General features: G+C 38.0%; 1 protein-coding gene across 2 annotated transcripts in view; it reads left to right on the top strand.

Moving 5' to 3' along the window:
- The first annotated feature begins 424 nt into the window (after positions 1-424).
- MYOM1 (myomesin 1) overlaps positions 425-22,465 on the top strand; it is an 82,183-nt gene continuing 60,142 nt past the window's right edge. The window contains exons 1-5 of one of the 2 annotated variants that reach the window (XM_051774668.1): positions 425-567; positions 4,104-4,591; positions 13,706-13,843; positions 17,966-18,176; positions 19,873-20,030. In XM_051774668.1, the coding sequence (XP_051630628.1) occupies positions 4,164-4,591; positions 13,706-13,843; positions 17,966-18,176; positions 19,873-20,030 (935 nt within the window). In that variant the 5' untranslated portion in view covers positions 425-567; positions 4,104-4,163. The remainder of the gene's footprint in view (positions 568-4,103; positions 4,592-13,705; positions 13,844-17,965; positions 18,177-19,872; positions 20,031-22,465) is intronic. The other variant, XM_051774664.1, reaches the window with a different exon arrangement.

A 22,465-nucleotide genomic window follows, 5' to 3' on the forward strand; every position in this document is an offset into this window, starting at 1 on the left:
GATTGTCATTAAACAGAAATATCTGTATTATATATACCTTGGGTCGGCATTAAAAAAAAAAAATGGAACCCATAAAATATTCACATTCTTTTACCATGGCAAAATCAATACAGGAACTGGTCTTCCTTAGTTTCTTCCTCATGACACAATACTTTTTTTTGTTCTCCTAAATCTGATTTAAGTAAGGAAACAAGTTCCTAGAAATAATTTTGAATTGGAATGCTCTTTCTTTACAGAATTTAGTGAAGATACTTTAAAGGGAGAACTCTCAGTTTGAAGCTGCTGTCATCATGTCTTTGCACAGAGATAGTACAGGGTATCGGTATCTGTCTCTGTCTCTCTCCCTCTTCGATGTTATATTTATAGCATCCCCCTGGCCATAAAAGGTATGGACTGGGGCTCTGACATTCCACTGACTGCAGGCATTATTTTTGTTCTGGACCTTGAGGTCTAGTCCTTACCCCTCATCCTAACTACCTCTTTCTTTGCTGGCTTCATTGTTGCTGTATTTTTGTGCTATTCACCACTTGAGAGCTATTTCATTTGCTGCCATTCATTTGGGTCCTGGTAAGTGTTTCTTTATGCCAGAAGGCTTTATGTGTTCAATTATTTTTAATCTGAATCTGTAATGCCGAGCTCCCTTTATTCTTCTAAGCTCAGCAGTTATTTGAGGGACTTGTGGATACGAACTGAAAACATCTGAGGATTCAGCTGTGAAAAAAACCAAAGTAGTGCAAAAGCTTTTTTATTATCACTCAGCTATTATTATATACTGTCACAGTACTCTCAAATGAAGCATGGCTTACTGAGATACAGGAGGAGTTTGTCATGTAACCTCCTTTGGGTTTACAAAATGTGTAAATAACCTAAATATTTTCTAGTTGCATAGGATGTCTTGTGATTTTAAAGCCATTGACTGAGCTGAAGGAAATGTTATCTTTTTTTTTTTCCTTCTCAGCAGAGTTGGTTTTTTTTAATCTATTTCACTATTTCACTGATTTGTGGAGTAGATCCTTAAACAATTACATAGACTGGTAAACAGTGCAGTAGGTTAAGACAAGTAAAATCACTTCCTTTAGTGTGTTGCTACGACCTATGGACAAGTACAGAACTGTCTGTCTGCTCAATAGTCATTTTAAAAATTCAATTGAATAACTGCTAACATGTAGCTCCAAAAACTGCATATTCACCTAACTATGGCCACTAAAATTTGTAGGCAAAGCTCTGCAGATATGAAATGCTACACAGAGCTTGAGAGGAAGTGTTGCCATCACACTGAAGGGGCCTGGTTAATGGACACAGTCAAAGTGGGTGTAGGTAGCATGGATTTTATAAAACTTGAGAGATGAGAGTCAATCTGATAATCACACAGTGCTCTAAATAGGAGCAAAGTTCTTAGAAGGGTCTGAGTTTTTGTCATCTCTGACAGTGTCACTCTGATCAGACTAGTGTAACCAACTTATTCTGACCTATGAGCAATTCTTGATGTTTCAGAAGAAATATAAAACATTACTCATAGTGTGATAAAATACCTATAAAAGGAGTTTCCTCTTATAAAATGTGAGTCAGTGTCGATCTTTGATTTGAACCAGGAAAGATGACGTTGTGCTCAGGTCCTGCCTTACTGCCTTAGTTCTTATTCCTATGGTAGACTCTTAATCCTTAGGACAGTGAAGTCCAGACCTTATGAGTTTGAAAGAAAAAGGTTTCCTTTGTACGTGTTAGCCTGTTCTTTTGATAAGATGTAGATGAAGTGCCTCATTTAACTTCTTAAAGGGCAACAAATACAGAGCTTGTGGTTTTAGATCACCTTCCTTACTTCGAAGCCTGAAAGGTTTGTGGGAATCCCTGAGCAACAGGACTGAATGGCTTTGTGCCTGTGTGATGAATCGAGCCAATGCTGCAGATAAAGCTGGTGAAGACAAAAGGAGACAACTGTGGTACTCTGCATAAGGAAAACAGGATGTTCTCATGTTCGTTTCCCTTTCAGCATGCAAGACAATACTAATCCATACGCCTTAACATTGCTCAGCAGAGATCACCACGACTTGCAAATCCTAAACCTAGCTCACCAGATCTGGGAGAGAAAGCAAAGAAGAAAAATGAAGAAAAATAAATCTTCTGAAACTAGGAAAAATGAGAGAAATTATATTCTACTGGTAATTAACAAAGTGAAATAAATAGCAACACAAACTATTGACAAGTATTAGAAACAATGATACTAGACAGAATAATTGTGTTCTTTTAGACTGACATGAAAAAATAGATAGCACGAGGAAAAAGGGAATTAAAGAGGAACATCATTTTTTACCATAGAGAACAGTGAGCTAATACTTTCCCATTCCTCCCTATTCCTTAGATAAAAATAAAGGAAATGCATAAACTGGTCTCCTTGAAGTCACTGTTTCACTGTGATGAGGATATCATCACTTTCTTTTACATAAAGTCTTCTGAAATGAGTTTCTCACTTGTTGACCTTCTGCAAACAAATTATTTACTCTGTTATCCTACAAAGAACATCTCCCTTGAGAGACCCTGCAAATTTTCCTCTTTGTTGTTTTTTGACTGGTTGCTTGGGTTTTTTTGGTTTTGATTTTTCATAATTTATCTTGGTTAGGGTGAGTACCTTATCAGTTATTAAAGAAAATAGTTTACAGTTTCTTGACTTGCTGTCAGAACCAAATACTAAAGAAAAAGACAAGGACTGAAATATAGGAAGCATAAAAACCATAGGGAAAAAACCCACAGAATCACAGAATATTCTGAGCTGCAAGGCACCCATAAGGATCATAAAAGTCCAGCTCCTGGCCCTGTACAGGACAGGCCCACTCAAATATCTTGATTTTCATGAAGTCATGGTTGCTCTCCAGTTCTGTAAGTGTATTTTATGTAAAAAAATTAGATTTTTTTTTTCATTAGGATGAATTAAAAAAGAAGCAGAACAAGTCTCTTATTGTTGTGATTGATATTTAAACACCCAGTAACAAACACCTCTCACCATTGTTTTTGGATCTTTTTAAAATCGTTCTACTAATAATCAGGTATCTTTTCAGGGATACTCCTAGACATGTTGTAAGCCTAAAGAGAAGAGACAGAAAGGTTATCATGTGGATTAGTAGAGGCAAACGTGCATATCAAATAAGAAAAAGTCAGTTTTAACAACAGCAAAATAAAACAAATGCAAAATAGAGTTTGAATTGACAGCTTAAAAATAAACAAACAAGGGAAATCCTTTCTGCACTCAACCTTCCTCCCATTTTGAGAGGGGAACTACCTCTCACCTGATCAAATTTCCTAGTACAAGTAACTGCAAGACAATCCACTGATGACTGTGCAAACTGAAACTTAGATGGGGCTATTTTATGGAGGAAGTTTCTTGACAATCTTGAACACGACATTCTAGGTTAAAAAAAGGGTTCATTTGGATTAAGGAGCATGATATTATTTTACCCACTGCATATAGATTGTATCCCTGATTAAACTGTGAAGGTATGATAAGCCCTTTTAAATTGAACACTAGTATTACATACAAAATAAGCAATGTAATATGCGCGTTTACAGGAAAACTGACAGCCTTCTCAATCCTAATGTTTTTATTCATTGTTAAAATACTAACTGGAATATTAAATTGAATCTGAAAATTGGATTAAAATAATGAAATGTTCATATATTTTTATTTCAGCCTATGTAACCTTGTTGGAATTGCTCACGGCTTTAAAATAATTTATTACTGTATTGTAATTGAACAAAATTATTTACACTATCTCTGAAGAAGCCAGGGACACAAAGTTTCATTAGTTTGCAGTAATGAGTGGAGAAGTTAAGCACGTAAAACTTGAATAGTTGGCAGTAACAGGAAGGCCAACTACAAATGAAGGGACATATTAGTGTAAAGGTTTCTGGTCATGATGGATGATATATGAGCATCTTGAAATTTAAAGATGAATCTATCTGAAAGTTGGTCACCTCATGAAAAGATAACCCTGAATTCATTGCAGTTGATTTTACAAACCGTGTTAGTTCGTATGAAGTTACGTATTCTTTGTATGCTACTCAGGAGTTTCCTTGACAATAGTCCTCATGTTTGATCTGTTCTTTTTCAGACACTATCCTGTTTATTAACATTCAGAGCGTGCAGTGAAAAGCAAAATTAGCAGACACCCATGATGTCTTTACCTTTCTACCAAAGGCACCACGAGCACTATGACCGTGCGTACCGCCATAAAGCACTGACATCCACTGTAAGCCAGTACCAAAAGGAAACAAAGAGTAAAGCTGCTGTCTATGCTCAAGGATCCACAGCTTATGCCAGGGGCTCTGCAGCCTATCGCCATGCCTCTGCAGCAGGCTTCAGCCTCGACTCCTCAGCAGCATACAGTCATGGCTCCTCAGCCTACGACCTGGAGTCGGCAGCCTACAGCTATGGATCCACAGCCTATGATCACTCTGCTGCACAAAGCAAAAGATCTGCTGCCTACAGTCTTGACTCCGAATCCCTCAGCAGGAGCTCAGCTGCCTACAGCCATGCATCTCAGTCCATCAACAAGCTGGCTGCAGCCTACAGGCTGGGATCTGAAGCCTACAGTTTAGGGTAAGTAGATCCATCTTTGAAACAGTGTTCCAGTACAAAAATGTCCAACCAACTCCCATTGAAATCAATGGCAAACTCTACTCCTCTTCCACATAAATTGTCCCTGTAGCTCGATGTTAATGTGTTTTCCTCGTGTGGTGTCTTTCGTTTGGCTTTGGGAATGGCAAGGACTGTGGTCAGCTTAGTTTGTTGGACTAATTCATGTGTGATGGTTGGACTGGCATAATAAGAGCATTGGCAATGCTGGTGTGGCTGAATAATGACATATTCACGTTCCAAAATGATTAGGCATGAGCCACCTCTCCTTCCAAGTTGTTTAGCCATATTAGAACAGCTGAATTTAATATGAAGCGTTGAGACAGCTTTTGGGTTGATGCTGTCTCTTACCTGACCAGGATGAAGCAGTAAAAGGATTCAAAGCTGTTCATGCAAGTTTGAGCTGACCTGTCCATATATCATTAATTCTTCTTTGCCCTAACAATTTCACTTTTATGCTGACTGATTCAAGAAATTGAAATTTACACACTGTATATTGGTTGAGGCATACTATTTCCAAAGCAGGAATATCCAAAGCAAGTGTCCATCTTGCATGAGAAGAGCAGCTATGCTTAGCTGCCATGTTTTTCTGCTTATTTAAGATTATAAATATTGCTTAAGCAATTACATTAGGAGAACATTTTTGATATAGTAGCCTTATATTATTTGTATGCATATATCTCAGAGATTTACAGAAATTAGGAGAGTATTAAAGTAAGATTAGAACAGCTGTTAGCAACAAAGGAAATGATCAACAAATTATAGCCCAAAACATCTGCTTGCTGTTATATTAATATAAAATTTAGAGTATCATTAGAAGAACTGATCAAGACTTGTCAACCAGACTGCCCAGGGAAGTAGTGGAATCATCATCCTTGGAAATGTTCAAAAAACATGTGGAGCTGGCACTTAGGGACATGGTTTAGTGGTGTGCTTGGCAATGCTGGGTTAATGGTTGGACTTGATGATCTTAGAGTCTTAATGATTCTATGATTCTACAGCTGACTGTCTCAGGCTGGGTAATATCCAGTCTTTGCTGTTGAAACAATTTCACTTGCGCAGATAATTAACCACTTAGTGAAGCAGTGAGAACCTCATTTATAATCTGCTGGTGAAGGGAAGCAAACTGGAGGTGCTGAGACTGAGAGTTATGCTTCCAAAGAGAGTTGTGTAGGGCAAAATATCCCAAATTTCTTCAGTGATGCAGTTATGTCTGTGGTCTGTTGCTGTCCCTAACCCAAAGCCTCCTTCTTGTTACAGAAAAGATTCCCATAAAAAATAGGAACATTACTTGAAGTCGTAAAAAATTATTATTCAAAAAAGCTGTTTCTCAGTACCAGTTACAAGCACTTCAGTTGTCACATGAGTGTCTTCTGAAACCTGTATATTTTGAATAAGAAGAACTCTAATGTCAGCAAAGTAACATTAAAAGAAATGAAATTGCTTGACTGGGAGAGAACTTACAACATTTCCAGGTTTCCTTAGGTTTTGTTCAAGATAATAGCTTTTGATTTAAAATAGTATATTTGCACATATAGTACTCCATAGTACAAAACTTGCCAGTAGTTTCATATGCTATCCTGGTAATCAGAGATAAGAATTTCTCAGCTGTAACTTCTTTTTCTTTTCTGTGGTCCTGTCATTGTGTTGGAGGCTTGAGAAACAAGATGCTGCTATGTAAGATGAGGGCTCTAGAGATTAGACACCTGTGATTCAAATCTCTCTTGTACAAAACTTAATTAACATATGAGAGGATATGTTTCTGAATGAAAATCTCAATATTTAATATGGTTTTAATATGGTTTTATGGTTAATATCGCCTTTATGTTAGTATTTACTTTGTTCTTGCAGCCCGTTTTTTTGCAATTTGCAAGAGGTAAAGTGGAACAAACAATGTGACTCTACAGTTAAATGTAGTGCCAATTTGAAGTAACTCTTTCCAAGTTTGTGCTGTCTTCCCCAGATGGCCTAAAACACTTCAAGAAGTAACATGGAAACAAAAAGTTTTACTAAAATAAATCGGGCAAATGAAAAACTTTCTGTTTTCACCTCTATGAAAGTAATGGTGCAGGAAAAAAAAAAAAGAAAACAATAAAAAGGAAATGGGTCTTCAATTTTTTTCAATTTTTAAGAAGTAGAAGGGGCCTTGAATATAAATATCTAAATGACCTCAAGTGATGTTCATTTGAAACAAGAATAGACACATGAATCCAAATCCAGGCAAAATTTTTCAGCTAACAGTTGATTATTGAGTATCACTAGATAGTAATGTCAAATATACACTTATGTATAATGGATACAGTTTTGTGGATAAACACTAACAAGCCCAACAGGAAAATTCAAATAATAAGCTTTTATTCAGGTCACTTCTTATTTTGATATAAAGTAGCCTCTGCTATACTTTAGTATTTTTGCAAAATCTAAGTTGTGTCCTTTTCTGTAGTCACCGTACAGAAGAGTGTTCGTGAAGCAACAGTGTTGATGTGCAGATTGTGCTATGTGAGGATTTTATCACAGGGAAAATAGTGGAGAAGGACTAGGGACTAGGTAACCTGCAAGACCTTGATCTGGACCCAATTCTCTGACATTGAGGTCCCACTTGAGTGGAAAATGCCCAGAGCGTGGACATAGACAGCTTGAAGGAGCCACAGCTTGCTTTCTCATGAGGACAAAAAAATCTCCGGGTGCAAGTAGACTCTCCTCCCCCACATTTCAAGTCTTCTTCACACCATGACAGCTTGAAGAAGTAAAAGGACAAAAATGAAAACTGGCAAAAGCAAGAGCAAGTATGCAATCTTGCAGCTTTGCTGATTACAGTTTGCAAAACTGCAAAACCCTTGGCTCCTATAAGAAAGTGCATCTCACTGTGTAAAGATTGCCCCTTCACACCCAGCCCTCCTCACCAGCTCCCAGGACTGCTTGTAGCTACACACTGCTTCTTTGGCTTCAGCAGAGGCAGAAGAAGGGGAGTGTGCTGCTTCCCCTGAGGTGTGGGCAACATCTATGCAGGTGAGGGGTGGCAGCTCTCTTGCTTAATCCGATGTTGTGGCCATCCATCTTCTTCCCTATCCAGTCCTCAGGGGATGCCAGCATGGGCAGGTTGGCTCCTGTGGGAAAACTTTCAACAGCAACGCTCCATCCTCCATGTGTTTCTGAGAAGCTTTAAGTCAGATTGCAAAAGCTGCTTTATAGCACTACAGGCCTGTCAAACGGGATTTCGGGATTAAACTCGTTTACCTCTTTTTTGGGAAGCTCAGTCATCTGCCTTTGCTCGATCTTTCACTGTTTTTCCATGTGTTATTTTTCTGTCTAGTAACATCAGAAAATCCCATTGTGTCACAGACAGATTATCTACTACCAAAAGGGCCAAACACTTGCTTAGAGGGAAAACAGAAGTTACCAGTGTGGCTCAGATGTTTGCATGTATTTTACAGGTCAAATAAAACAGTAAAGAAGATGTGGTGTAATTCAAGTAAACCAGCCAGACAGCGGAGAGATGCCATACTAACTTACAATTAATTAGACTCCCAGACAGTGAGAGTAAATGTTCTTCTGAGCAATATTGTAACCAGGATCATGACAGGGCTGGGTAAATAATACACTTTCAGAAACATGAGAGGACCATGATCTTGGCACTGCTCATCCTTTGGTTTATTATAGGTGAGGGTTAAGAAGGCGGCCTCCAGACGTCATAGTCAAGCATGGAATTTATTTTAATGAGACCTGCTATGTGGAAACAATTCCCCTTCAAATAAAATTGTTGTGGAAGCTGTGTTAGGGAACAGAATGATTATTGCCAGCAATATTGCCTGGACTTGTGACAAATCTGTCAACAACTTAAAATTAATATAGCTACTGGAGCCCATCTCTCATTTTTAAAGGCTACCTTTAAAGAGCTCTTCTCAGAAAATCCTATTTTTTTTTTCCTTCCTGTAACTGGGTTTGTCAATCCACTATCTCCTCTGTAAAGTGAGTAAATTTAAAACACAGAGTATTAGGAAAGAAGTATCTGCTAGAAAGACAGCCTGGAAAATGCCTCTTGGCTAATGGACCTCATCCAGCAGCTACAGCTGGTACAGACATGCCACCATTTCTTTATGCTGTTGGAATAAAGTGAGAGAGAGATGTAACAAAAGTATGCTGAGGACATGATTTTGTAGTGGTGTAAAAGAGCTTACAGGTGCCTTTTCATGCAGGACTGAAATAACTAAGGTGTTGTGGTCTGCTCCCAGAACACATTCTGGCACCATGCCCTGGGAGCATTCTGGCAGACAATTTCTACCTTCACTGGGTGCAGACTCTCTTTGTGCAGGGAGGGAACTCTGTCTCTTCATGCACAGTAACAAGGACAGTGATAATATAATCTCTGTCTGAGAATAAGAAATCAAAACAAAACCTCTTTTGGGAGTTTCAGAAGCCCTGCATAATGTTGTTGTCTTTAGTTTCTCTGTTGGACTAGGGGGGAAAAGCTAATAGCATCTGTTTTTTGCATCTCTGCAGAACATGACTTTAGCATTTACAACTCAGTGACTCTACTGAGAAAGTAGAAAAATGCTGGCATTGATATTTTAACATGCTGAAAAAACACCAAGAAATGAGGACAGTAGGCTTGGACCACCAACCTTGATAAGGCAATACAGATAGTACCTGACCTGGAAATAAATATACATATGCTAGCTAGGCATATCAAATGAGGCTGAAAGATGTTAAAAGGTCATGGTACTGTTCCTCCATATGAAACTAGAGAACGCTGATACCCTGCTCCTTCTCCTCCAGGGAGATTCTGTTCCACATATCAGGTAAAAGGTTGGAACATTTTAAAATAAAGGGCAAGATTTTAGAATCTGGTTCAAGAAAGCAGAGTCCTCCTTTGGACCACCTAAATAATGGTTGTAGACAGGATTTGGGTTTTGTGTTGTACAGTAGGAAACAGTAATAACACAAAAGGTAAACAGGGAAATAAACCTCATGATAGAATAGCATTTAATCTGTTTTCCTATCTAAAGAACTCTATTTGAATATGCATTTCTACTAACCTTCCTATAGCTCTACCTGATCAAAAGCAAATGACAGGATTTGGAAAGGAGAAACATTTTCTGCTGCTTCAAATTTATTTATTTCAACTCATGGCTTATGCAGTGCAATTCTAAAGAAGATTTTATAGTTACTCTGAAAACACCAGCTGGGTGCTCTGGTGTGGTCATGGAGCAATTAGAGATTTAGGAAGAACTGTGAAAGAAAGCGAAAATAAACCAGAAAGCATATTGTGCCAGTGTTTTAATCCAAGGTATGATGGTAGTTGAAATACCAGGTGCAGTTCTGATCATCTCATCTCAAAATGTACAGTCTGAAACTAGAAAAGGATCAGATATCTGCAAAGAGGGTAGGAGGAGGTGTGGAATGCTTTCTGTTGGGGGAAGGTAAGACCGTGGGGCCCTTACCTTGGAAAAGAGGCGAACGTGTGCAAGTGATGTTAATGAGTGATGTGATAGATGTGCAGAGAGTAAAGAAAGAAAATTTTTCACCCAGTGTGGCATGTAAGCACAGAAGAGATTATAAAGTGGTAGATAAAAACAGGTTCAAAAGAAAGTGCCACTTTCATATACAAAACTGTAAGCTCACTGTTACAACCAGGATGCAACCTCTGGCTCAGGATGTCCCTAGGTCTTTACTTGAAACCAAAAGGTTTTATCAAGGGACTTTACTCTCCATTAACTTTCTTTTTACCCGTTCTTGACCAGGAACTGGAAAGTGGTCTAAAAGCACCACCAGCAATATTCAATGGAACACTTCTCAGCAATGTCTTCCTTAGTCCAGATCAACTTTCTGGAAGAGCAAATGACTGAAGGAAATTGATTGGAGTGTTGTGTTATTAATCTGAGAATAGCAGATAATTAGAGGATCCACATGGATCCATTATTCAGCTCACAGTTATTATATGCACTTTGGATAGCTGAGTGCTCTCTCTCCTGTACCACTCCAAAGTATTGCTCTTAGGAGACAGCACAACAACTCTTGCTTCAGCTGCCACTTCCAGGGAAAGGAGAGGAAAAGACATCTAGAAAGGTGATTTCCTGTTCCTGAGAACATACACACAAGAACTGACCAAGGGATGCCACAGCATGAAGGATCCAGGAGTAATAACCTAGAAAATAATCAGGTGTCTGCAGCAAAAGTTCCTCAATGAAGAGACATTGTTTAGCAAACTCAGAAGTGAGTGACTATCAGCTGTGCATGTATGCTGTTTTATCCTAGTCATCATACCTCAGTAAAAGTCCCAGTTCTGTTTCTGTTTCTCAGGCTTCATTATGATAAAGATCTCTGGCATTAATCTGAAGGATTCAGGAGATATTTGGAGATATTTTTGTAAAGTGAGATGTGGAAGGCAGAAAAAATGAAGGTGAGATATTCAACTTCAAACACTTGGAGTGTTTAAGTAAAAAATACAACTGTCAAACCAAGACAGCCTATAGAAAGTCTTATTCTTTCCTTTTCAAATAATTTTAGAGTGTTGTAAGTGAAAGATAGGAAATCCCCACTATCATACAGGAATTGCATCAGCATAATGCCAGCAGGGAGTGATGGGAGTGATGGCATGCCCCCCATTAATTCCCTACACAAGTGCATAATCTGGACTGTATATGAAAACTAAACTGTCAGCAAGGCCAAACTCTCCTTTAGGAACAAAGTGCTAGTCTGGATTTAACAACACTGTAAATGCCTGAGCTGAAAGTTTTACCACATTTTTCAACTACTTTTATGAAAATAGAAACTTCTTGACATTTTAACTTAAGTTCAAATAGTACCATTCTCCTTCGTGATCTAGAAACAACCAGGAATCAAGTAGCCTTCCAAAAGGTCCTGCCTAAAGCCCTGAGGAAATCTGATGGCAGTCAGTGTCAAAATTCTAGGTTTGTCCCATTTTAAAATAGGACAGGAATAAAAGTCATCTGCTAAGTAAAGAATGGCAGCTCCTCACAGACTATAGGTCACTTATGAAAAGTAATGGAAGTAGTTTGCCTTTGATGTTTCACATCACTTATTTGATGATGAGTTCTCCCAGTACATTTGTGGTTTGCCCTAGTGATTGTACCACATCATTGTCCAATCCAGGAGTGAGGCCATTGCATATCCTGCTTCACAAAATCCTTTTTATAGTACTCTCTGGACTGTGCCCAAGTGTTTTCTGCATGGATTTCTGTCCCTAGAGCTGGATCTGCCTCTCTTGGACACCCTTCCACCAGTGCCTGGTGTCAGATCCCACAACATCTCTCTACTGTAGACGTGATCTGTGCCTTGGCTGACTCACTGGTGCCTAACGTGGAAAAGCCTTAGCCTCAGTCCTGTAGTGTGTACCACAGGCCCTCACTGGCTGTGCTTTTCTTTACATGGAAACCAGGATACAGGAAAAGGAGGAAGGAAGGAGAATCAGTGCGTGGTTGTTTTTACCCTCTGTATCAAGCTCTTTTTGACAGTTGGGAACACAGAGGAGAGAGGCTGCCTCATTGCAATGCCAGGCAAGCTGAATACAGTTGGGCCTGATGAGATGGGAACTAAAGGAAAGGAAACTCTTGCTGACAGTGCTGGAAGTGGCAGGGCAAAAAGATGAGGGCTGGAAAGCAGATGTGGGAGGGGATGTGACGTTAAGGCAAGGAACTAGATGGAGAAGGATAAAAAGTTACATTAGGAAAGACATTAAGAGAACTAGAGAATGGGAGACTGATTTAGCAGGGACTGTGTAGGGAGAGAACTCAGTCTGAGCAAAAGGATGGGCACAAAGAAACAAAGGAAATAAAGACGGGAGAATGAAACTGGACCAGTGTGATCTTACACACAATCTCAATGAATAGATTATTACTACATATTTGGGAAATTAAGCACTTTTATTGTGTTGGAGACACCTCTGAATCTTGGTACTTTTTCAGGGATACAGCCTAAGGAAAACATTAGCCCAAGGATATAATATCTGTAATGCTGCATTATACATGTGTAACATTCTCAGGGACCCAGTGCTAGCGTGAGTTTTGATTATATGTGTACAGCATGCTGTGTAAGATATCCAGGGTAAGGGAGGAAAGACAATCCCTGATAGTGGTACATGGCTGGGATAACGAGCCTTTCTGAGAAACTCTGTGCCTTAATTCTGCTCCTGTATCTGAACATGTAAGTGGTGAGCTTATGCTGTGTAGAAAAATGTCCAGACCATCAATGTGGTGATGTTGCAACAGAGATGAATAAACTTTGGGGATTTATAAAAGGCTGACAACTAATTAGCATATTCCATAGATCTGGGAGTTAGATATGTGTTGCTTTGGGAAAGGAGAATGAAAGTGTTTGGAGCTTCGCTAACACAAGTTGCAACCATGTCAAAAATGAACCTAAAATGATTGACTCAAATATGCTTCGCAGTCCTCAGAATCCCTCCCAGGCTGACGGGGGGGGGGGCAACCTTCCCTCTGATTTGCTCTTCTTCCTTTCCACTCATTCTCCATTTCTCTGTGCTATGTTAAATGGTGCTACTTCACTCAGCTCTTCACTTCTACTGGATTGGAGTGGTTTGGGAGAGCAGTGGAAGTGGCAACACTGGTGACTCTGCTGTACAATTTCTACAGAGAAACTTAAATGCATAATTACTTTGGATATATTTGCACACCACCATTTTGTTTCAGAACCAGACAATTTCAGAACTGTAAATTTTGGAAATGTAGAGGTTATGAGTTCAGATGCATTCTTCAGAATTACTCAGTAATCTCAGTGACTTCAGGATCTATTAAAACTGGATATATGAACTCTCCAAGCCCCAAACCAAGAGCTATTAAATGTACATTTCTATCAGGTATATTGTTTATTTTCTCTATAGATTTAATATCAAGGGGCATCAGTGGTATGTTTGTAATGATGAGTTTGTTAAAAGTACATTTGGTTATGTGTTTAATAACTCTGAAGCTATGGCTATAAAAATTTATAAACTCTTGCTTATAAAGCAAGACAGCAACATATTTTAGTACTTTAATTGTATTTTGGAGTTCTTCTTAACAGTTTTTTTTCCTCAATTTAACAACATAATTTTTATTTCAGACTGAAAAACTCTAATTTAATGATTGAAGATCAATCCTATAAGATGAGTCCCAAAGCAAAGAGAGCAAAACAGAATTTGACATCTGAGGACAAAGAGAACGAAGCCATGGACTATTCAGTGCCCATATTCACAGGACGGTATGTTTTATTTTGTATATTATTTCTGACATTTTATTAACAAATTATAAAATAACGAATCCTTTAATCTATTTTTACACTCATGGATCTCATAGTGATAGTTTGCACTTCACGTGAGTGATAAAAAGATAAGGAGAAGTCAACTGACTGGCAGAAAATCAGACACTGATCATCCAGAGCCAGGACGAACGAACCTATGTGTCAGGACTGTGTTTTGAACACATTGTCAGGGCCACTTTCTATGAAATGAAAATATAATTATAACCCTACTTATTGGGAACTTGACAAGCATGTTGTCCACATTATTTAGCTTATTCTTTTGTTTTGAAGACTTACTCTGTAATCAAATGTCTCTTACCAAGCATTAAACATAGAAACAACAAAACAATGTGCTAATGTTTTGTCCTGGCAAAGGGAAAACCTGGAATGAAACCAAACACCCTCTCAAATCCATTGTAATTATTCATACTGATCTCACGTATTGGTGGTATTTCTTGTATGGTTACTACTGATGTAATACATCTTACTGCAGCAGTGTTCTCAGTAAAGCTAAATGTGAACTTTATGTGGAAGCCAGAACCAACGTGAGCAAGGAGGATCCCCTGCCCTTTTTGGGGTATGGCATAGTGATTTTAGTAGGTATGTCCAACACTTCCAGCATAGTCAGTTTTTCAGATTAATACATACTGGGGTGTGGTGTGGAGAACTGGTTCCTGCTTAGAGACCAGGAGAAAATTTTTTTGCCTATTTGCGGTTGAACAGAAACCTCCCTACAACTTGTCTTTCCTCTGCACAGCAGAATTTTTCACGGGACCCTTCCAAGTTGTTTCCGGGAGCCCGTGCTTTTCTGTCTACTGCTTAGTCAACACCCAATGGCGCTTTTGCTTTGTATCCAAACTTGTGGTTTTGTATGAAACTGAGTTCCAGCTTGTCAGTGGAAGATATTATTGCTCTGGCCTTCTGAGCATTTATGATGCTTTTGTGATGAGACCAGCAGTTTTGGTTTTATTAACTCCCTCCCACTATCTCGGAGTAATTTTTTTCTCATCTCCTGTATATTCCTGTGTTGGATTCTCTGCTCTTTGATCCAACCAACATTAAGAAACACAGTGTTGCCTTTTAAAAAAATTGCTCTGGAGTTTCCTCTGCATCTTTTGTGATAGAAATACATAAATAGTTATGTGATAGTCTAAACAAAACTTGTAATAACATGTTCTCCATATTCTCAAGGCTTCTCACTACTTTTGCATGTCACACGGTGCTTATACCTATGTAGCAGTAGATTCCTCATCTTCACGTGTCCTCAAGCACAAATATCCCCCTTTTTTATTGTATCTTAAGTCTACAAAGGTAAAATTTACAGTGTTGGACAATAGTTGAAAAACACAATTTATAATTAGTACTTTGCTTTTTTACAGGCCCCTGTGATCTTAGCACATCATGTTAACATCTTAACAAATCTTAAGAAATACTTTCATTTTATTTTAATTTTTTTTTCTTAATGCATATGGTAATATCTAACTCAATGTGATAGTGTGTAACTTCATTTTTTTGTGTCTGTGCAGTAGTTTGGGATCCTACATTAAAAGATAGTCAGATTCTTATATAATTGTTACTATTCTTCTTCTCTTCTTCATGTTGTTGATATCAATCTTACTTTTTGTACATGGCAATTCAGAAAGCTGTGTGTGCTTTTCTGCCACTGAAATGACCCAAAAAGTTTGTTTGATTACTTTTAAAATAAATGTTAAAAAGAGATTTTTAGGGCGCCCAACTCAACATGGCATGAAATGGTGTCGGGTTTAGGTTTTTTTCTGTTGCCATCGTGCTCATGACCACGTGCCAAGATTGTGGAAGTTGCGTGCTACATTCCTGTCAGATATTTATTCTTGTTTGAAAGATAACAGCTGAAGGCCGCTGAACCATGTCCATGTTATATGTCATTCCCAAATTCCCCTGTGAAATTGATGTGTTGTTTCCCATGGGCAGATAGCTGTTAAAAAGGAATAGTTATTTATAAAGGTCAGCTCTCTGTGGGTTCATTGGAGCTCTTGCCCATGCTGCTGGATGACCTTCAGCGATGTGTCACCATTTCCATTATTTAGTTCTATTTCAGAACCTTCACGTTCTGCTGTAAAAAACTCCTTTGCTCAGATTATTCACTTTTACAACTGTTCCTCTTAAACACTTGGGCTAATCCTTGCAAAACAAAATTATGGACAGCCAGACAGCATTCTAGACAATAAAACACTCAGAGCTTGATTTAATGCCATAGATGCTAAAAATATTGAGTGTGGCTTGTGGAACTATTTGCAACCACTAATAAGTCTATGCCAAAGGACTGTAGATGGCAAATACCCTTAAAATTATATTTTGTGTGTGCCACAAAATGGAAGTTTGATCTTGTTATGTCTGCTTGAAAAGTGTTTTCTACTAAAACCCCTGAGACATGATTGCTGAATTAATTCTTAAATACTACCATATGCTGTCTTAGTACATTCATCATTTCAGGAAGCACATTTCTCTTTGATCTGGGAGGATTATAACAGGAAGAAATTATCAGAAAATCTAAATATTTAATGCTGTTGATCAAAAACACCTGCGAACCACAACTGCAGTTGACTAGGATGAGTCCTATATTAGTCTGAGGATATTCATCAGCTCCCAGAAGATGTTCAACTCCTTGAGGAATCAGTCCATACCGAGAAGTTGCTGAGATCTTAACTACTGTAATTAAGGAGGAAATAATATCAGTTTGCCTTTGAAGAAAAATGCCATGGATTCATTTAAACTGAATGTAGATAGTCATATTCATATTGATTAAACTGATTTTTAAAAATTGTTTTAAAACATCTTGGCCATATATACCTGTAGCTTCAGATTATAGTTTTAGGGGCAGCTGATGTGCCTACTTGAAGGGAATCTATCATTTCACTGATTCTTTAAGGATCATCTTCTTAATGCAGACCAAAACACAGGAAGCTGAGCTTGACATAGGTCAAAGCTCTGTGCTGTTAAGTAAGGTTTTTAGTCTTGTCAGTAATTTTTAAATGTAATTAAGTTTACAGCAAATTCGACTGCTTGGCTGTTTTGCATCTCACCAAACTGACTTCATAGCTAAGGGGCTGGACAGATAATTGTGAGTTTAAATCCAAATTTTCTCGAGTATTGAGATGTGCTTTCAAGTGCATAATATTGGCAATCTAAAAGAAAACAGAAAAAAATCATTCTTCCTAATATTTTTGCTTTGTAGTAAGCATTTCACGATAAAATAGAGAGGCTGTGCTTGAGTGCATTCTGGAAACTGAGGCTGCTGTCTCTATAGTGTTTGCAAGATGGCACTTAATAAGAACTTAAACAGAACCTGTTTTCAGTGTGTCATCTAATGTCACCTTAAAACAACTAAATTTAGCAGAAGGATATTAATGCTTCTTAAGTCAAGGAACTCTCATTGTGTATGCACTACTACAGCAGCTATAATGTCCTGATGATATCACAACAATATGACTGCAATGGTACATCCACATATGAGTGGGGAAACAGGACCAGACCCGTTGAGAGTAACTGTTCTTTGTGTCTCACCCCTGTAAAAAGTCTGAGGAGCAGGCTTCAAGAAGATCCTTAATCACCTTCTTGAAAGCACTACAAGACTGACTTTTCTACAAACAAGGAGAACTTTTAGTTATATACAGTTATGCGGGGGTTTTGTATAAACAACAAGTGAGGACATCGTTATACAGCTTCAGTTGTCTCCTGCCCCTTTGGTAGTGTTGTTATGAATGCTGCAGCCATAAATCAATAACTAAAGATCTCTGGGTGTGCCTTACCCTACTCTTTATGGTGATGGAAATGCAAAACCACAGCAGGATAATGGTTAAACTGAAAATGTGTGTGATATAGTTATACGAAGAGGTGCTGAAAATGGCTATGTCTTTAGATAGTGAAATAGTCTTTTTGCAGAACCTTCCATGTTTCTGCTTTGAATACATATGACACTGTAGTAGCAGAAATATGTTACAAAAGAGCGTTGGCCACTGTAGGTGGCTAATTTGATAGAAAGTATAAAGGAAATATATTCTCATCATTTTCTAATGAGATTCTCTTTTTTAAAAATTCTTTCAGAGAAGTGAATATCAGTGGGATCACAGACACTGAAGAAGAGAGAATTAAAGAAAGTGCTGCATACGTTGCCAAGAGGAACCTTTTTGCCACAGGTGAAGGAGTTAGTGTCAGCAAGGTGGCCAAGTCAACTTCTGAAGAGGAGCATCATGAAAAAAAATCAAGGAAAGTAGCGATCCGGGAGTCTGCTGAACGTGTGGCCATGAAAAAAACGGTAAAAGAGTAGAAATGAACATCTAGGCTTGTAAACAGTGCGGGTCTTTTTTGTTTGGTGTTTGTAAAGTGCTTAGCACACCAGGGCCTGATTTACTCCATGGGCAATTGCAATAACAGTAGTAAAATCCTCCAAGTATTTTCAACGGAAATGTTTTGAATTCCTTACAAGTCTTGTTGCCTGGGTGTCAGATAGGTAACGAAAGAGGCACTGTGCCTGAGATAGGCACCAGGCACACTTCTGTTGTGCTGGGAGAAAAGGACAGAGTGGAGGACCAGGGTATGCTTTTTGGTCATGCCCACACTTGGTTAAATGGCACAGCATTGTTCACCCAGATTATGGGGCAGCTGCTGGGCAGAGAATAAAGCTGTCAATATATTTATCTTGCCCATAAGTAGGTGGATTGGTAATTTCTGGACTTTACAGCCTCAGAAAAAGCTTGTCCATGGTGTTCACCTCAGAGTTCTAATTATAGAGTGTAAATTAAGGCAGCATTAGGGTGAATTGTGGTAAATTATGTGTAAATTATGGAGGAACATCTGGAACTGAATCTCTAATTGTATGCATTATTGTCTGCTTTTTAAAAAATAATATTCAAAGTATACTTATAAATATGTTATGACCAGACTGGCAGAACATATCAAGTTCAAATATGTTTTATTTAGCAAATTTATTACTATTTTGAGCAGAAGAATTTGTGATATAGTTATAAAATATCCTCATGACATAAGGTTGGGAAGGGTATAAACACTTTGAAGGACAAGATAAAAATTCAAAGTCATCTCAAAAATTGAGAAACAGTGAAGGTGAAATTTTATAACAACCAATGGAAATTACTACATATAGAAGGAAAAGATCAAATAAATGAGGAATACCTGGCTAGGTAGAAGTACTTCAGGACCTGAGAGAAATTTAATGTCAGTCAGTTGATTGAACATCAGTCGTACAAAAATAAATGCCATTCTAGAGTATTACCACTAACACATAAAGGGCAGTTATTGTGTTGGAGTCTGTTGGACCTATGATAATGAGTAGTGACTGTTTGATGAATGTTGAGGACAAATAGAACCTGTCCAGAATCAAGAAAAAATTCCAAGGAAAAGAGATATCGTCCAGTTTATAAAAGACTGAGAGGATTATGAAATCTGTCTTCTTTTATTAATCTCAATACAGGAATTTTAATTCCCCAAATAGGTGAAAGTTAGGGCAGAAAAGAAATCATTTAGTTTGCAGAAAGCAAGATTTATAGCATATTAGTTATCCTGGGAAAGATCCCATCATGAGGAAAGGTTTGAGAGTAGGTCTGTCAGAGATGATTTAGGATACACAGTCTTGCTTTAGAGCAAAAGTACAGAAGAGATCTGAGTTTCAGGCCCATTCCACATTTCACTCTGTACTTAAAATAATAAATAAGTAATTAAATGTGGAAAATTATTCTACTTAGAATAGTTTTAAGGAAAAAACCCCAGTAAAATCAAATCTTCCAAGCTATCGTGGAAGGAGAACTTCTGGAAAACGAAAACTTTGTTTGCTGTGTCAAGGTGAGATAAATACATTAAGTATGTCTGTCTGAAGTTTTAAATAAAAAATACAGGGGTTTTTGCTTTTTTTTGGTGTGTATTAATAATTTGCACTTCCAACTGCTGTTATAATCAAGTTTTATAGTCAAGTTTATAACAAAATGTTTCTTTTCTAGCTAGAAGAGACTCAGGCATTCCATAAAAAGTTGAATCAAGATAAACTCTTACATGCTCCCGAGTTTATCATTGAGCCTCGTTCCCACACTATCTGGGAAAAGGAAAATGTTGTATTTCGTTGTTCTGTGGCTGGCTGGCCGGCACCCCGTGTTACCTGGTAAGTTTGTATCTCTGGCACTGAAAGTCACCAGATAACCAATATCTGAGGCCATCTCAGTGAATCTGATCATTTTTCTGGAAAAGTATAAGTTTAATTAAAAAAAGTCAGGTACTAATGACAGGCCTGTCAAACACCTTTCAAGTTACCTTGTACAAAAAGAGAGCAAAATATTAAAAGACAAAATAGTACTTTGCATAACAGCACTAGGAGTACATAGATTTTTTCCTTTATTTGGTAAAGATATCAAAGATATTCTTTCTGTCCCATGATGAAGGAAAAATAGCAGTTTAATTTATCATACTGTCTTTAAGAATGTTTTCCAAATACTTCTGTTTAGTCTACAAATGATGTTAATGTCCCTGAAGCGTTAAAGCGGGCTTCGGTCAAGAGCAAGCTCCTTGGCTACTGAGCAGCTGTAGTACTGAATCTCTATGAAACTGAAATCTCATTATGATGATATGAAATCTCAATGATGATGATGTGTTCATAGCAGACACATCATCGTTTTTGAAATCAAAGACTTCAGATAGAACTGGAACCATCCAAATATTCTGAAAGCTATTGGAAACTTTCTATTCACTTGAATGGTCTTTGTACTAAATCTTTGCTGTAATAAACCCAAAATACCTTCCTTAGTCATAGCTGAAGGTCTAATTTGACTTTTGGGTTAAAGTTTACCCTGACTAGAATTGAATTTAGCTCGATTAACAGTGACTTGTGAAGTTTTACTGTCTCACTATCCGTTCAGCTGATCTTTCTTACCTCTTTCATGGTACATATATATCATCAAGTTGTTAGGATAATAAGTAATAACTTTTTTTTCAGACATAAAATGAGATATGATGTTCATTATTTAGTTAAAAAAACTCTTCAAGAATTTGCGTGTAAAATGTATGCATGTGTTTTTAAAATTAACAAAGATTAAGCCTGTATTCAGCATTAATAGGAGTAGGTCCTACGGAACTTGTATTTGTGGAGACAACAGAAAACATCTACTATGTCATGATGTTACATAATACTCATATTATGCGATTTGCTACTTGAATTGCTTAAGGGACTCTGCATTTATTTAAGTCTTAAAAACTTTAATCTCAGAGTTTGACAAAAAATGCTACTGAGAGGTACATTTAGGCCAGAGCTGATATCCACAAAGTCACGTAATCTCTCTCCATGGACTCTGATGACCAATAGCCAGGTTCTGCATGGAGACAGTTTTCCTGTCATGTAAGGATGCGAGTGTCCTGTGTTGACATTCCTCCTGAAGAGGATTCCAGACAAACCCTTGGGATCTGGTCTCAGCTGGGCATAAGAAATGGTCAGCTATGCTCATGGCTGTCATCCAGCTCTGTAATATGAATCCTACCCAAGAACATGAGAGCTGGGTCATTTTCACTTTGGTTGAGATTCACCTTATTCCCAAAACCTGACACGGTTAAACCAAGCCTTCAGCTGTCTGCCTGTGCTCTCACTGTGAACCAGCCTTTCATCTGAGTGCTAAATGTGGATGGTTGAAATTAATACAACGTTTTACAAATCCAAAGGGATTTCAGTTTGCCACAGGCTACTAATGGAAAAAAGAGCTCACATCCGTTTCAGCAGGTGTCTTTGCTCTGAGATATGGAAAAGTGCTGATCTGGATCTGTCAGCTTTCATTCAGCATTTCTAACAAAATGTCAGTCCAGTATTCTAAATAGTCGTTCTTTGTATAAGCAAAGAAGACCTTTTCATGCTCTGCCTAAAAACTGTAAAGCTTCATGAACTTTCTCTAAATAAAATCTTACTGTCTGATGCAGCTGTTCTGACTCCCTTGGAAAAAAAAAAGCATATGGAAAACCCAGGACATTTGAAACCAGCAGCAGAAAGTATAAACTATCAATGGCTAATGACAGTGGGAGGCTGCAGTACAACATTAGCTAATGACCTGGCTACTCTGGAATTCACGTTTCCAGAAATAACAAGAGGTCCTTCTAACACATGAGCCCGATTCTTCCCATAGATGAATATAAATAAGCCAAAATTGAAACAATTATTTTTTACTAACTTGATAAAGAAGAAAAAGAAGTGAAAGTCTTCTTGCTGCTGGCATGACCAGTTAAAGCTAATTTCTGCACAGCACCCCTTGCTACCAAACAACTTCGCTGCCAATAGGATCCAAGCATTGCCCAGCCCTTTGGAGAAAAGTTAAAGAGATTTTGGAGTCAAGTCCTGTTTTCCAGGATTTCATATTCCCTGGAAAATATTAGGAACTGATGGCACTATTCTATTTTCTAAACTATTTGACACACTAGATGGAATGTAAAGGCTCCCAGGTGTTCCCAGGCAGATCAGTCTCGGGGGGGCACCACCTCACAAATGAGGTGAAGAGTTGTGGGGAATGGATTACTCTTGCTGAACCCATGTATTATTCTTCGTCTAAGCCAGGATAATAGAGT

The sequence above is a fragment of the Manacus candei genome, unplaced genomic scaffold (genome assembly GCF_025592945.1).
Source record: "Manacus candei isolate 608988 ecotype Guabito, Panama unplaced genomic scaffold, ASM2559294v1 h1tg000008l, whole genome shotgun sequence".
Lineage (NCBI taxonomy): Eukaryota > Metazoa > Chordata > Aves > Passeriformes > Pipridae > Manacus > Manacus candei.